The 15,710-nt window shown below is 50.8% G+C and overlaps 1 protein-coding gene across 4 annotated transcripts in view; it reads left to right on the forward strand.

Moving 5' to 3' along the window:
• Positions 1-15,710, forward strand: part of PPP1R36 (protein phosphatase 1 regulatory subunit 36) — a 54,430-nt gene that overhangs the window by 32,466 nt on the left and 6,254 nt on the right. For all 4 annotated transcript variants that reach the window (XM_068252068.1, XM_068252067.1, XM_068252066.1 and 1 more), the window contains one exon: positions 13,767-13,969. In XM_068252068.1, coding sequence (XP_068108169.1) covers positions 13,767-13,969 — 203 coding nt within the window. The remainder of the gene's footprint in view (positions 1-13,766; positions 13,970-15,710) is intronic.

Genomic DNA, 15,710 nt, shown 5'->3' on the forward strand with positions numbered 1-15,710 from the left:
CGATCGATTTCCATTCAAAACCAATCGTTGCCGTCGATCTGTCCGTGCGGAAGATTTCGTTTGATCACCGGCGGGTCGGGAGTGCGTCGATAGCAGAGTTCGAATGTCCGACGACCAATGGTAGCGGCAATACATTACCTGCTCCACCGGCGCGTGCTCCTTCTCCGCTCTGGGCTCCAGGGCTGCAGCTTCACTTCTTCCTGTCCCGGCAGGAAGTTTAAACAGTAAAGCGCCCTCTACTGTTTAAACTACCCCCGGACAGGAAGTACAGTGAAGCTGGAGCCGAGCGCGGAGAAGACAGCGGAGATCAGGGGACTAGCGCTGGCCGGATCAGGTTATGTATGGGGGGGCAGCGTCAGCTCCACAGATTGTTATCGGTTTCGTGCTGAAATCGATTCACAATCTGTTTACAGTAAAGGCAGCCATACGATCCCTCTCTGATCAGATTCGATCAGAGAGGGATCTATCTGTTGGTCGATCTGATGGCAAATCGACCAGTGTATAGCCACCTTAACTCACTTCCAGCTTCAAAGCCATAGATCATACACAGAAGATTATACAGCAGATAATGCCTGGTACACACCATGCAATTTCTCGTCAGATTGACTGTTGAATCAATAATTTCTAACAGGTCCGATCTGATTTCTGATCATTGTTCTGATCAATTTTTTATTGATTCAATTGTCAATCTGACAGGAAATTGCATGGTGTGTACTAGGCATTATCATTAGAGTACTACTCAGACCAGAGCAAAGAGGAGCGTCCCCCCTCTTCCCACTGAGAGTGGCCACAACGGGAGGAAAAGCGTCAGAGGTCAATGAAGCTAGTGGGGGGGAGGACGAAAGTCACTGGAGCTAGTGTGGGAAGGGAGGGAGAAGGTCACTTAGGATAGTGGGGGACACAGAAGGTCACTTGAGCTAGTGTGGGGAGAGGTCACTGGAGCTAGTGGGGGGAGGGAGAAGGTCACTGGGATTAGATGGGGAGGGAAGAGGTCAATGGGGCTATTGGGAGGTGGCAGAAGGTCACTGAGGCTACTGGGGGAGGGGGGGGAGGTCACTGGGGCTAGTGGGAGGAGGGAGAAGGTCACTGGGGATAGAGGGGGGAAGCAGATGGTCACTGGAGATAGTGGGGGAGAGAGGAGATCACTGGAGCTACTGGGGAAGGGGGGGGGGGGGGAGAGGAGGTCACTGGGGGTAGGCAAAAAGCCACTGGAGCTAATGGGGGGAGGGATGAGGTCACTGGGGCTAGCAGGGGCAGGAAGAAGTTCACTTGGGCTAGCAGGGGGAGGGAGAAGAACACTGCAGCAGGGGGGGGGGGGGGGTAGGGGGGCAGAAGGTCACTGGGGCTACTGGAGGGGGCAGGAGGCCACTGGAGCTTAAGGGGAAGAGGGAGGAGGTCACTGGAGCTAGTGGGGGGAGGGAGGAGGTCACTGGGGCTAGTGGGGGCAGGACAAAGGTCACTGGGGCTACTGGGTGGAGCAAGAAGGTCACCGGAGCTAGCGAGGTGAGGGGAAAGGTAGTTGAAGACAGTGGGGGCAGGTAGATTTATACTTACTATTCTGATTGCAGGTGTCCATTCCTCTACTGTCCTAAGGGGGCAAGGCTTCCTCCAGGCTGGTCTTCCTCCTGTCAGAGGAGCACTCCTTAGTGTACAGGAAGCTGGGGTGACCTCTCCCCAGGGGAGCGGGGTTTCCTCTGGAGATGATATGAAGCTTCCTCCAGGACAGGTACACTTCCACCTTCCAGGCACTGCTCCTAAATCAGCTTCCAGGGGCTACAGATGGCCTTTCCTGCATGTGGATGGCAGGGCTCACATTCGCCGGCCACCCTATCATCCATGTCCCATGTGGGGGCGGGGCTTCCGCGATTGGGGGCGGGGCTTATGGCGGCCAGGAAACCTCTCCTAAGTGTCCCAGATCGGGACAGCTACTTGTTGTCATAATGGCCTGGGACCCCAGCAGAGCCTCAGCCCTCAGCTGCCTGTCAGTTACTTCTCCTCCCCAGTCCCCCACACTCAGCCAGGAACACATCAGCAGCAAGCTGACTGCTTCAGTGCCCTGATGGCTGCTGCAATGCCGCTGCAGGAAGCAGTGCAGTTTCTAGGATAAATTTCACCCAGGGCGAGTGTCAAAAAATACGCCCCCCCCCCCCCCCCCCCCCCCCCAACAGTCATGGTACTTTATGTGAGAGTCGTAGGGCACCTTAAATATCCAATCCGTTGTGGTCGCTATCACCAAATGTAATTTGTGTTAATCACGCACCTGTACCCACATCTCAAGCCGGCGGAAATGCTCGTCGCAAAAAAAATAAATAATTGATGGTTGTCGTGAAAATTGCCGTAAAAAAATGCGTATTGGGTATGGGCCTTTACAATTTTCAACTGGGGGGGGGAGGGGGCAGCCAAAACAGAGGTAGAGTTCAGAAATAAAGATAGCACCTACTAAGCCAACACAGGAGATCACATAGCAGGAACTAAACTAAAGGGGCCCATACACTTACCAATTTTTCCCGCCAATATACAGCCGATTCGATCACTGTGATCGAATCGACTGTGAAATCGTTGCACAAATGCTGACCAAACGATCGATTTCCATTCAAAACCAATCGTTGCCGTCGATCTGTCCGTGCGGAAGATTTCGTTTGATCACCGGCGGGTCGGGAGTGCGTCGATAGCAGAGTTCGAATGTCCGACGACCAATGGTAGCGGCAATACATTACCTGCTCCACCGGCGCGTGCTCCTTCTCCGCTCTGGGCTCCAGGGCTGCAGCTTCACTTCTTCCTGTCCCGGCAGGAAGTTTAAACAGTAAAGCGCCCTCTACTGTTTAAACTACCCCCGGACAGGAAGTACAGTGAAGCTGGAGCCGAGCGCGGAGAAGACAGCGGAGATCAGGGGACTAGCGCTGGCCGGATCAGGTTATGTATGGGGGGGCAGCGTCAGCTCCACAGATTGTTATCGGTTTCGTGCTGAAATCGATTCACAATCTGTTTACAGTAAAGGCAGCCATACGATCCCTCTCTGATCAGATTCGATCAGAGAGGGATCTATCTGTTGGTCGATCTGATGGCAAATCGACCAGTGTATAGCCACCTTAACTCACTTCCAGCTTCAAAGCCATAGATCATACACAGAAGATTATACAGCAGATAATGCCTGGTACACACCATGCAATTTCTCGTCAGATTGACTGTTGAATCAATAATTTCTAACAGGTCCGATCTGATTTCTGATCATTGTTCTGATCAATTTTTTATTGATTCAATTGTCAATCTGACAGGAAATTGCATGGTGTGTACTAGGCATTATCATTAGAGTACTACTCAGACCAGAGCAAAGAGGAGCGTCCCCCCTCTTCCCACTGAGAGTGGCCACAACGGGAGGAAAAGCGTCAGAGGTCAATGAAGCTAGTGGGGGGGAGGACGAAAGTCACTGGAGCTAGTGTGGGAAGGGAGGGAGAAGGTCACTTAGGATAGTGGGGGACACAGAAGGTCACTTGAGCTAGTGTGGGGAGAGGTCACTGGAGCTAGTGGGGGGAGGGAGAAGGTCACTGGGATTAGATGGGGAGGGAAGAGGTCAATGGGGCTATTGGGAGGTGGCAGAAGGTCACTGAGGCTACTGGGGGAGGGGGGGGAGGTCACTGGGGCTAGTGGGAGGAGGGAGAAGGTCACTGGGGATAGAGGGGGGAAGCAGATGGTCACTGGAGATAGTGGGGGAGAGAGGAGATCACTGGAGCTACTGGGGAAGGGGGGGGGGGAGAGGAGGTCACTGGGGGTAGGCAAAAAGCCACTGGAGCTAATGGGGGGAGGGATGAGGTCACTGGGGCTAGCAGGGGCAGGAAGAAGTTCACTTGGGCTAGCAGGGGGAGGGAGAAGAACACTGCAGCAGGGGGGGGGGGGGGGGGGTAGGGGGGCAGAAGGTCACTGGGGCTACTGGAGGGGGAAGGAGGCCACTGGAGCTTAAGGGGAAGAGGGAGGAGGTCACTGGAGCTAGTGGGGGGAGGGAGGAGGTCACTGGGGCTAGTGGGGGCAGGACAAAGGTCACTGGGGCTACTGGGTGGAGCAAGAAGGTCACCGGAGCTAGCGAGGTGAGGGGAAAGGTAGTTGAAGACAGTGGGGGCAGGTAGATTTATACTTACTATTCTGATTGCAGGTGTCCATTCCTCTACTGTCCTAAGGGGGCAAGGCTTCCTCCAGGCTGGTCTTCCTCCTGTCAGAGGAGCACTCCTTAGTGTACAGGAAGCTGGGGTGACCTCTCCCCAGGGGAGCGGGGTTTCCTCTGGAGATGATATGAAGCTTCCTCCAGGACAGGTACACTTCCACCTTCCAGGCACTGCTCCTAAATCAGCTTCCAGGGGCTACAGATGGCCTTTCCTGCATGTGGATGGCAGGGCTCACATTCGCCGGCCACCCTATCATCCATGTCCCATGTGGGGGCGGGGCTTCCGCGATTGGGGGCGGGGCTTATGGCGGCCAGGAAACCTCTCCTAAGTGTCCCAGATCGGGACAGCTACTTGTTGTCATAATGGCCTGGGACCCCAGCAGAGCCTCAGCCCTCAGCTGCCTGTCAGTTACTTCTCCTCCCCAGTCCCCCACACTCAGCCAGGAACACATCAGCAGCAAGCTGACTGCTTCAGTGCCCTGATGGCTGCTGCAATGCCGCTGCAGGAAGTCATTGTCACCACGTGGTGATTACTTGTTGCTGGCAGCCATGGCAACAGGAAGCCCAGGAGGAGTCAGTGGAGACAGAGAGGTGATCGCAGAGCTGCTTCTTCTACCTCTTCAACTAGCGTCACCCTCTCTCTGTCAGTCCCGTCCTTCTGCCTGCGCCCCCTTCTCCTCAGTGCTGCACTGCGCCCCGTGCTGTGGCACTGTCCGCACGCCTGTAGAAACGGGCCTGGCAGGAAGTCATTGTCACCACGTGGTGATTACTTGTTGCTGGCAGCCATGGCAACAGGAAGCCCAGGAGGAGTCAGTGGAGACAGAGAGGTGATCGCAGAGCTGCTTCTTCTACCTCTTCAACTAGCGTCACCCTCTCTCTGTCAGTCCCGTCCTTCTGCCTGCGCCCCCTTCTCCTCAGTGCTGCACTGCGCCCCGTGCTGTGGCACTGTCCGCACGCCTGTAGAAACGGGCCTGGGAATGGGTTGCTAGCTTACAGGTTAGCGATGTGTCTGTACAGCATTGGGCCCCAAACTGCTGCCCGAGGGATTGAATCACAATCCCTGTGATGCCCTATGCACAAAGTAGGCGGTGGTAGGAAAAATCTGAGAATCTGTCCTCATGCTTTAAAGCGAACCTGTGATGAAATGATACAAGAAATGTATACATACCTGGGGCTTCCTCCACACCTTCAGGGTGATCAGTCCTTTGCCACCTCCTGGATCCTCCTGCTACGGCTCCCGGTAGTCCGGATAGTTTCGGCGTAGTGCGCATGCACAGCTTGGCTTCACGCACGCCCCCTCCCATTGCTGTGATGGGGGAGAGCGAGCAGCTGGACTGGGCCTGCACTTACTGGCTCCAACTGGCCTAATTACCGAGAGGATCCAGGCGGCGGTGTTTGACAGCACCGCTCGCGCAGGCGCAGTACAGGCCGATCTCCAGGTCGGCCTGTCGTCATCACCGCGGACCGGGAGGCAGAGGCGACGAATGGCTGCGGGGAGAGCTGTGGCGAGGGACATGCTGGGAGCTTGGGGCTGGACAAACCCCCAGGTAAGTAGCCCTTATTTTACTACTAAATGCCTGATAACTTCTTTAAGGTGGCCACACACAATACTATAAAATGATCCAATTTTTCGGCAACTTAATAAAAACTATCAGATTTTTCCCAAAAAATCGAGAGCTTTTTTTTTTTTTATTCAAGCAAGAAATCCAGTCGGATTTCCCGTGTTTATTTGATAAAAGTCTATCAGGAGTGCTGGATTTTTCTGATCAATTTTGTATGAAAATGAAATGGTGTGTGGTAGATGTGTCAATTTCCTTATATATACTTCTAAGGCCCCGTTTACACTTGCGGTTCGAGTCCGCAAGTGTCCGGGGTCCGGGGGCCGCAAAGAGACTGTACGGGTCTCTGCGGTGGCCACAAGTTGCGGATCCAAAATGTATCAGTTCCGGCTACAGTAAAGTAGCCGGAACTAGATACATTGCAGTGCCAGAAAGGCACCGCAAGCATGGGGGATACCGGCGTGTAGTCCGGGCCCCCCAAGTGGCATAGGACCGGTGCTGGAAGCATCCGGTCCTATTGCCAGTGTGATGAGAAACTTCAGTTTCTCATTGCACAGCATGGCCGCATGTTCGGGTCAGGATCCGGCCCGGGTCCGCAGCCGCACGGGGACGGACGGCAAAAATGGAGCAAGTTGGAAAAAAGTCGGATCGTCCCGGAGCTGCGTTCCCGGATCGGATCCGGATCCGGATGGTCGCACGAGTGTGATAGGATACAGTGATTAACAATGTATCCATTCACCATCCGCTGTGTACGAAGCGTTCCGGGTCCGGGGAAGCCGGACCTGGAACGCTAATGTGAACCGGGCCTAACCAATTTTCTCAGTGTTTTCGTTTTTTTTATAATTGGGTAAAAATTGACCACACGTGTGTGGTACAATGGTCAAATTTTTTGAATGTTACAATCAGTCAGAAAAATTGATTGCAATCCTTGAATTGAAAAGATATTTAAAAATTGTATGGTGTGTGGCCATCTTTAGGCTGTGTTCCCACTTGAGCTGAAAACAGACATTGTTAGTCCGTTCTCCACTCATTGCAAAACTGACAGTGAACGGCTCCTATTTTATATATATATATAGGAGCCATTCACACTTGTCAGTCTGCAGTGGATCCATTAAGCGGGCTGCACTTCTGTGCTGTCCGCGATAGTCTCGGAAGAGCACATGCGTTCTGCATATAGCCAATGGTAGTAACGCATCTTCCCCGGGGTCCTACTGGACCACAGCGGACCATCGGAGCGCTCCCCACTCTGTCCGCTCCCGCTGGCCGTACATGATCCGAAGCAAAAGGGAACTGAGTCTTACTTAAGGTACAGGCAGAAGATTGCTGCTGAATTAGAATATGTAAACCTACATTTCATTTTTGTTATCACATTGCTTTAAATATAAATGGACACTGCACACTTCTTACTAGGAATGTTCTTTCCATTTTAATCTTTAGCTAGCTAAGTGTTCCCTAAACTGATAGTGGCGGAAATCTTGGATTGCTGTCTTTGCACAGAAGAAGGGCCTTTGTGTCCCATTATCAAGCCCCTACTTACCTGGGGATTCCCTCCAGCCCCTGGCAGCCTCTGTGTCCCTCGCCGCAGCACCGGTGTCCCGGGATCCCCTCTGTAGCAGATGCCGACCTCGCCAGGTTGGCATCTACTACGCCTGTGCAAACATGCAGCCCCGCTGCTCGTGATCATGCTCATGCTTCTGCGCAGGCCATGTGAGGGCGATCATGAGCGGTGTGGCCACATGTTTGCGCAGGCACAGTAGATGCTGACCCTGTTTGGTCAAGCCCCTTGCAGCCATGTCCCTCGTCGCAGCTCTGCTCCCACCTGCCGGCACGGGGTCCCAACCGTTGCAGGGCCTGACCATGCATGGTTGTCCCTTACTGCGCCTGCCCGAGCACCGTTGTCAATCACTCGCACATGGAACGGAGTGTTCTGTGCAGGTCGGCCTTGCTTAAAGAGACTCAGAGAGGAACTAATGTAAAGCTCTGATACTTACCCGGGGCTTCCTCCCGCCCCATAAACACTTCTAAAGTCCCACGCCATCCTCCCGTGGTTTGCCGTTCAGCCATGGTGAGTCCTGGTAACGGGCTCAGTCGATGCCAGTCTGGGTCTACTGCGCACACGCAGACCTGTTGCGCATCCGCTGTAGACCCGGACTGATGTCACTGAGCCTGTTACCGGGGCTCACAAGGTAAGTATCAGAGCTTTACTTTAGTTAATCTCTGGTTCTCTTTAATTTGGCTGACATTTCTTTTCCGTGAGTGCCATAAACAAGCAATTATAGCCGGGCTGGCCGTATCCCCAAAACATGTGTAATTGTTTGGAAGTAAATAGAACCTTGATGTGTTCTGGCTTTCTCCTTGTTCCATTCTGTTTCCTTGTGTATTGTTCTGCTGATGTCTTTGTTATGTTATGTTCCCTATCTTTATTTTCAATCCGAAACAATTATTACTGGCTGGTCGTGGCATGCCAACCAAAACAATTTTTTTATATTTTTGATAGAACAGGGAAGTGTAAAGCTGGCCATACACTAGGCCGATTCCCCGCCAATCGACAGCAGATTCGAACACTGGGAATTTCGATCTATCCCGTTCGATCCCGTCGATCGCTCCATGCGGAAAATTACCGTCGATCGCTCGCGGGTAGGGAACGCGTCGCTAGCGGCGTTCGAGTGCCCGACGACCGACGCAATAGAGCCCGCATACATTACCTGCTCCGCCGGCGCAACGGCCCCCGGTCACCGCTGCTCCGTCTCAGCTCTGGTCTCAGCTCTGGTCTGGTCTCCGGGTCCGGCATGCTTCACTTCCTCCTGCCCGGCAGGAAGTTTAAACAGTAGAGGGCGCTCTACTGTTTAAACTTCCTGCCGGGCAGGAAGAAGTGAAGCATGCCGGAGACCAGACCAGCGTAGAGACGGAGCAGCGGTGACCGGGGGCAGTCGCGCCGGCGGAGCCGGTAATGTATGCGGGGGGAGGAGAGCGGCGGCAGCACCACCACCACAGATTGTGAACGGTTTCAGGCGGAAATCGGTTCACAATCTGTTTGCAGTAAAGGTAGCCATACGATCCCTCTCTGATCAGATTCGATCAGAGAGGGATCTATCTGTTGGTCGAATCTGATGGCAAATCGACCAGTGTATGGCTACCTTAAATCTGTATACAGACTTCAAATGACCATTGCTGTGTATGGCTGGAATGCACAATGACAGTGATGCTTTGCGACACGCAGTGATAACAACCGTCATGGCGGATTGGATCTTCAAGATCCCCGACATCTCCCGTGCAAAGTGCCACGATCATTTGTACTCTTGTTTGCGCCTGTCGAGTGATATCACATGTTCCCACAGGCAGGAAAATGGATCATGGAACACATGTTGTCAGTTGGCATTGCTGTGATCCATCTTCCTGTTTTGTTAAGGTGAGTATTCAGCTTAAAGAACAACTATTAAAGAAACAGTTTTTCTGTAAACCCCACATACCTATAGAGTTTTTAGCCAGCAACACCATAAAGCTTATCAGAGGTCTCTGAGCACATCTGTGAGAAAACGCGGAAAAGCCGCCGCATGTGCTGACAGCAAGGCGGCTAGTTCCGCGTCCAGCGCGGCGGTTTGCAAGCAGAAGCATGCGTCTGGTACTGTGGGAGAACGCGGAGGGGCCGCCGCGTGTACTGATAGCAAGGCGGCTGGTTCCGCATATATGCGTCTGCTAAGTTAGATGCCGTTTTGTTTCTTGCTCCTGCCATATGTCGCCAACAGGATAAATAGAAATTGCTTAATACAGTGGCCTGATGAAGGGTATTTTTGCCCGAAACGAGCGTGTCGTTGCCAATTTATATACCGTTAATTGATATATTGTTGAATACCTTAAGCTCTTGCTACTATTGAATATTCCTGTGACTATCCTATGAGGAGCACCTTACAGAGATTTCCTCCTCTTTTTAAACCAAGAATTTTTGTACTTATGTCAATAAAGATGTTTTGATACTTTTGTACCACAAGAACTGAGAGACTTCGTACTTTATATATCTGGTCCTTTCTATGAATACAGTGAATTGTCTGGGGTGAAGTGGATCACACCAAAAGGGACGCTATGGTTTTTTAGTCTTTCTTCCATTTGCCAAAAAGACACACTCCCAATTATAATATTATCATACTTCAGACTAGTTCCAGGGTGTAGAGACCACGGACCTCACACCCAAGATTAGGGAACTTGTGTTATCATTCTGTTATACTTCAGACTAGTTCCAGGGTGTAGAGAACACGGACCTCACACCCAAGATTAGGGAACTTGTGTTATCATTCTGTTATACTTCAGACTAGTTCCAAGGTGTAGAGACCACGGACCTCACACCCAAGACTAGGCATTGTTTGATATCTGTTATGACCTATTGCTTTCCTGACTACTCCTCCGCTCGCTGATTCGGTACCACGCATATCTGATTATCCGTTGCCAACCCTGCCTGCCTTGGATACCGAATCAGCCTTCTGTCTTTGTACTTTGTCTGTCCGTGTGTTGCCGACCCGGCTTGCCCGACCTCGAGAGCTATCTCTCCCCTTTAGGAGATAGTCTCCAGATCAGCTAGTGACATCCACCTTCAGGTGTTACTCACTCACTGGCCCTTCCTACCTTCAGCCTGAGACTCCATCCCTTGGAAGATCTCAGGCTGCTGGAAGGTTCTCGTGCTTCTCAAAAGAGCAGTGTTGCCCATACTGCCAAGGACCACCTGCTCATCAGGTGGATTACTCAAAGTAAATACTGTTGCACCAAACACTCACGATAAATACAGGTGTCCAGACGTTAGCACTATATCTGTATTACTCAAAGTAAATACTGGATTACTCAAAGTAAATACTGTTGCACCAAACACTCACAACATATACAGGTGTCCAGAGGTTAGTACTATATCTGTATTATTGGTGATTCTGCAGATCATCAATAATCAGGTATATATCTGTATTCTTGGTGATACTGCAGATCGCCAATAATCAGACTTTCTGTGTGCTGACACCGATCGTTACAGAACGGCAGACCAAAACCAAATGGACGCACTTAACAGCCGTCTGAATGCACTCACCACCTCGGTGGAGAATTTCATCCAAGTGCTGGACAGTCATCAGACCCAGATCAACGCCTTGTCTGGGTCTGCACGCGTCCTACAGACGGCTGTGGATACAGTGTGATCTCCTCCAGGGACAGACTTACGTATGCCTGTGCCCGAAAAGTTTTCTGGCCACAGATCTGACTTTCAGAACTTTAGAAATCGAGTTTTATCGTACTTTGAGTTAAGACCTAATTCTTCAGGAACCGTGGCACAGAGGATTACGTTCATTAAGACTCTGTTGTCAGGGGATTCCCAGACCTGGGCATATAATCTTCAACCAGGGAATGAGGCTTTAGCCTCGGTTGAGGAATTTTTTAAAGCTATGGCTATAATTTATGATGATCCGGACATTGCCTCTACCACTGAGCGGAAGCTCAAGACTTTGCGGCAGGGCAGGGATCCGGTTGAAGTTTACGCAGCTAGATGGGGCTCATTCGCACTTCTAGACTGTTTTTTGTAAGGGCTGTTAGACGCGGTCTCAGAGCTAATGTTGGGTCATCCTGAGCCGAAGTCTATTGATGAGGCCATTTCGTTAGCAGTCAGGGTTGATCGTCGCCTACGTTACCAAAGACAGACTCGGAGTAGGAACAATGTGAGATATGTTTCCTACGCCGCGCCTCCATCTGTTTCATCCCCACCCGTTTCATCTGCACCAGAACCAATGCAGATTGGTCGGTCGAAATTGTCTCGGGTGGAGCAGAGGCGCTGAAAAACTGAGCAGCTCTGTCTATACTGTGCAGATTCTCAAAAGAGCAGTGTTGCCCATACTGCCAAGGACCACCTGCTCATCAGGTGGATTACTCAAAGTAAATACTGTTGCACCAAACACTCACGATATATACAGGTGTCCAGACGTTAGTACTATATCTGTATTATTGGTGATTCTGCAGATCATCAATAATTAGGTATATATCTGTATTCTTGGTGATACTGCAGATCACCAATAATCAGATTCTCTCTGTGTGCTGACACCGATCGTTACAACATCCTGTGTGAAAGGAATGCCGTGTATACCAGCTGTTTGTAACAATTTTGTGTCGGCATAGGGGGGGGGGGGGGGGGGTGAGGCAGAGCTGAACTGTAACCTGGCTGTAAACTGTTTACTTTACACTGCGAGGCAGAGAGCGAGAGACACAGGAGCACACAGACAGAGCTGCAGCTGATGATTATTGACACACATTTTGAAGCTATATTTCTGCTTTCTATCATTCTAATAACATTTCACTCACAGGATTACTGCTAGTGAAGATTGTTTATGTACGCTGGATCATGTGCTGGGCAGAGTCCTCCATAGTAATTCCCACAGTGAAAACTGTTCTCTGTAAATGTAATTTTCTTCATATAAATCATGAAAGATCATGAAATCATATAAAGATGAAAAAAAGCCTTTATATTGCTATTTGCTAGTAATTACTGGAAATTTATGTGGCATTTAGAATTTTAGTTAACTTTGATAGTTGTCCTCTTTCAGATGGATGGCTGAACTGTGCAATTATCGGACAGTTCATCAACCCATCTGCTGGCTGCGAGCGCCATTTGAGCACATTTAACCTTCCTGGGCGTAACGCCGCGGTGTATCGCTCAGGCCCTGGTGGGCCGATTTGCATAATTTTTATTTTCAAACACGCAGCTAGCACTTTGCTAGCTGCATGTTGTTTCCGCTGCCGATCCGCCACTACCCGCCGCGAAAGAGGCCCCCTCCGCAGACCCCTTGCGCAGCCTGGCCAATCACTGCCAGGCTGCGCTATGGGGTGGATCAGGACTCCCCCTGACGTCATGACATTCCGATCGTCACCATGGCAACGGGGAAAGCCCATACAGGAAATCCCATTCAGAATGGGATTTCCTGTTGGGTATTTGCGCCGGCGGCGATCGGAGGGGTGGGTGGGAAAGCGAAGGGAGGGGGGAAGCATGTAGCTAGCAAGCATGTAGCTTGCTCTAAAATGGTAGAGGCAAAAAGTTTTCATGAGAACACCCTCATAGGGTTACACTGCTGTAACGCTTTGCCGATCGCTGGCGATTGGCAAACTGAGCGCAATCGCTCACAGTGTGAACCAGCAGGGTCGGCGCTGCCATGGAGGCAAAGAATGCTGTTGCCCCAGAGCCCACGACCTCCGTCGGTGCCCCCACGCCGCCGGACCTTGCCAATATATCTCCCCCCACTGCTCCCCGGGCCCCCTCACGTGTAGCAGCATTAATCTCTCACCTGTCCCGGCGAGCGGTGGCTGCACCATCCATGCACACTTAGCCACACTTTCCACCTCTTCTCTATGCGGCGCATGTTTACACATAACTTGTGCCAGATACAGAAGAGGCCGACAGCTTGGCTGAAGAGTGCACGGATGGTGCAGCCACCGCCGGAACAGGTGAGTGATTATTGCTTTACACGTGAGGGGGCCCGGGGAGCAGTGGGATAATGACCGTGGGGGTGGGTGGGGGGTTAGTGGTTCCTCCCGTTTAAGTTTTCCCCTTAAACCGGCCCTGCCTGTATGTGAATTTTGTCAATGCGCACATTGTAAATAAAATAATAAATTGCACATTGTTAATAAAAAGGATAACACCAGAGGCGGGACAAGGTCCTCCAGCAACCAAGGCTGAGACACCAAAGTGCGCCCCTACATCCCTGCCACGCGAGCAATCAAACACTGATTGCTATTAGACTAAGAGGGCCACAGGGCCCACAACCTCCCCAACACCTTAATATCTAGTTATCTGGCTTGCAGTCACTGCCATGTATCCCCTTTTCTTATTTCTTACTGCTTCATACACAATTAGGAATGACAGCTGAATGAATTGTGCGCCCCCTCCTACACTGCGCCCTGAGGCTGGAGCCTCTCCAGCCTATGCCTCGGCCCGGCCCTGGATAACACCCAAGAAACCCTTCCCCTTCTTTTGTCTTTCAGCGTTCTCAGGATGCAGCATATTGTTCCTCCAATTATTATCTTTGTTGTTGTTGCAGAGTCTGTACAGCTACTGCATTAAAGTGGCCTGGGTAGTGTTCCGTCACAAAGACCTGACATTGATCCAGGAAGAGGTTGGAAGGCTTTTGCGTTCTGACGCATTTAATCCTGCCCTGAGGAGGAATGAGGCTCCATTAGTGCCGGCCAGAGCCCTGTCTGGGGAGAAGACATTGAAGAAGACAACTATTTATACAGACAACAGGTACCATATACAGCTCTAGCTCTGAATCTTCTTCATATCTACGGTATATTACACTTCTGCCGTCTAATGTGCATGTAACATTCTGCAACTTTACTTGTTCATAGCTCCCAACAGTCGCTTTTTTAGAGGTACAGTCAGTGCCTCTTTGAGAACTAAATCCCTGTCCCTCTTTCTTCCTCATGTATCCCTCTTTCAGGACTTATGTACAGGTCTATGTAAATCTATGTATTTATTTTTTTAACTGAAAAATGTGTTTAATGTACTCTAAATGTTATTTTTATAATTTACATATTTACAGTCCTTTTACAGTCCTTGTTGATAAATGTTAAAGAGACTCTGTAACAACAAAAACCTCCCCTGGGGGGTACTCACCTCGGGTGGGGGAAGCTTCCGGATCCTAATGAGGCTTCCCACGCCGTCCTCTGTCCCACGGGGGTCTCGCCGCAGCCCTCCGAACAGCCGGCGACTGTGCAGACTGTCAGTTCAATATTTACCTTTGCTGGCTCCAGCGGGGGCGCTGTGGCGACTTTCGGCACGGAAATAGACGGAAATACCCGATCGCCGTCGGGTCCGCTCTACTGCGCAGGCGCCGGAAACTTGCGCCTGCGCAGTAGAGCAGACCCGACGGCGATCGGGTATTTCCGCCTACTTCGGCGCCGAGAGGCATCAGAGCGCCTGCGCAGGAGCCAGGAAGGTAAATATTGCGTCACGGCTGTACGGAGGGCTACAGCGAGACCCCCGAGGGACGCAGGACGGCGTGGGAAGCCTCATTAGGATCCTGAGGCTTCCCCCACCCGAGGTGAGTACCCCCCAGGGGCCGTTTTGTCGTTACAGTTCCTCTTTAATATAAAGGAGAACTAAAGATGATAGAGAAGACCAGTGTGGTTTGAATTGAAGTATACCCGAAGTGACATGTGACCTGATGAGATAGACATGGGTATGCACAGTGCCCAGCACACACATAACTATGCTGTGTTCCTTTTTTTTCTTTCTCTGCCTGAAAGAGTTAAATATCAGGTATGTAAGTGGCTGACTCAGTCCTGACTCAGACAGGAAGTGACTACAGTGTGACCCTCACTGATAAGAAATTCCCCCTTTTACCTCTTTCTTGCTCTCAGAAACCATTTTCTGCTAGGAAAGTTTTTTATAGTTGGAATTTCTTATCAGTAAGGGTCACACTGTAGTCACTTCCTGTCTGAGTCAACCCTGAGTCATCCATTTACATACCTGATATTTAACGCTTTCAGGCAGATAAAGAAAAAAAGGGACACAGCATAGGTATTTGTGTGCTAGGCACTGTACATACACATGTCTATCTAATCATGTCACGTGTCACTTCTGGTATCCTTTAAAAACTTCTACTTTTGCTTCTGAATTCTTTCTGGCAGTGATGAGATGTGTGATGGGGGCGTGATTCGGGGTGTGGCAGGGGTGTGATTAGGGGTGTGGCAGGGGTGTATCTTAAAGTGTCCCTATTTCTTATCTCAATAAGTTAGGAGGTATGCTTGCTGACTTTGTCGATTTTCAGCTCCTGCAAAATTTAAATTCTTGTGTTGGAGTGGAAGATAGTAATATTTTTTTTTTAAGATATTCACATTAGTAAATTAACAGTACTTGCGACCAGGGCCATAGTCTCAGGGCTCATTCACACTAGTGCAGTTAGCGTGCGATTCCCGCTAATCGCTGAAGCGCTAGCGCTTTTTAAAGTGCTAGCGCAATAGTAAGTATATGGCAGTGATCG

This window comes from Hyperolius riggenbachi, chromosome 9 (assembly GCF_040937935.1).
Source record: "Hyperolius riggenbachi isolate aHypRig1 chromosome 9, aHypRig1.pri, whole genome shotgun sequence".
Lineage (NCBI taxonomy): Eukaryota > Metazoa > Chordata > Amphibia > Anura > Hyperoliidae > Hyperolius > Hyperolius riggenbachi.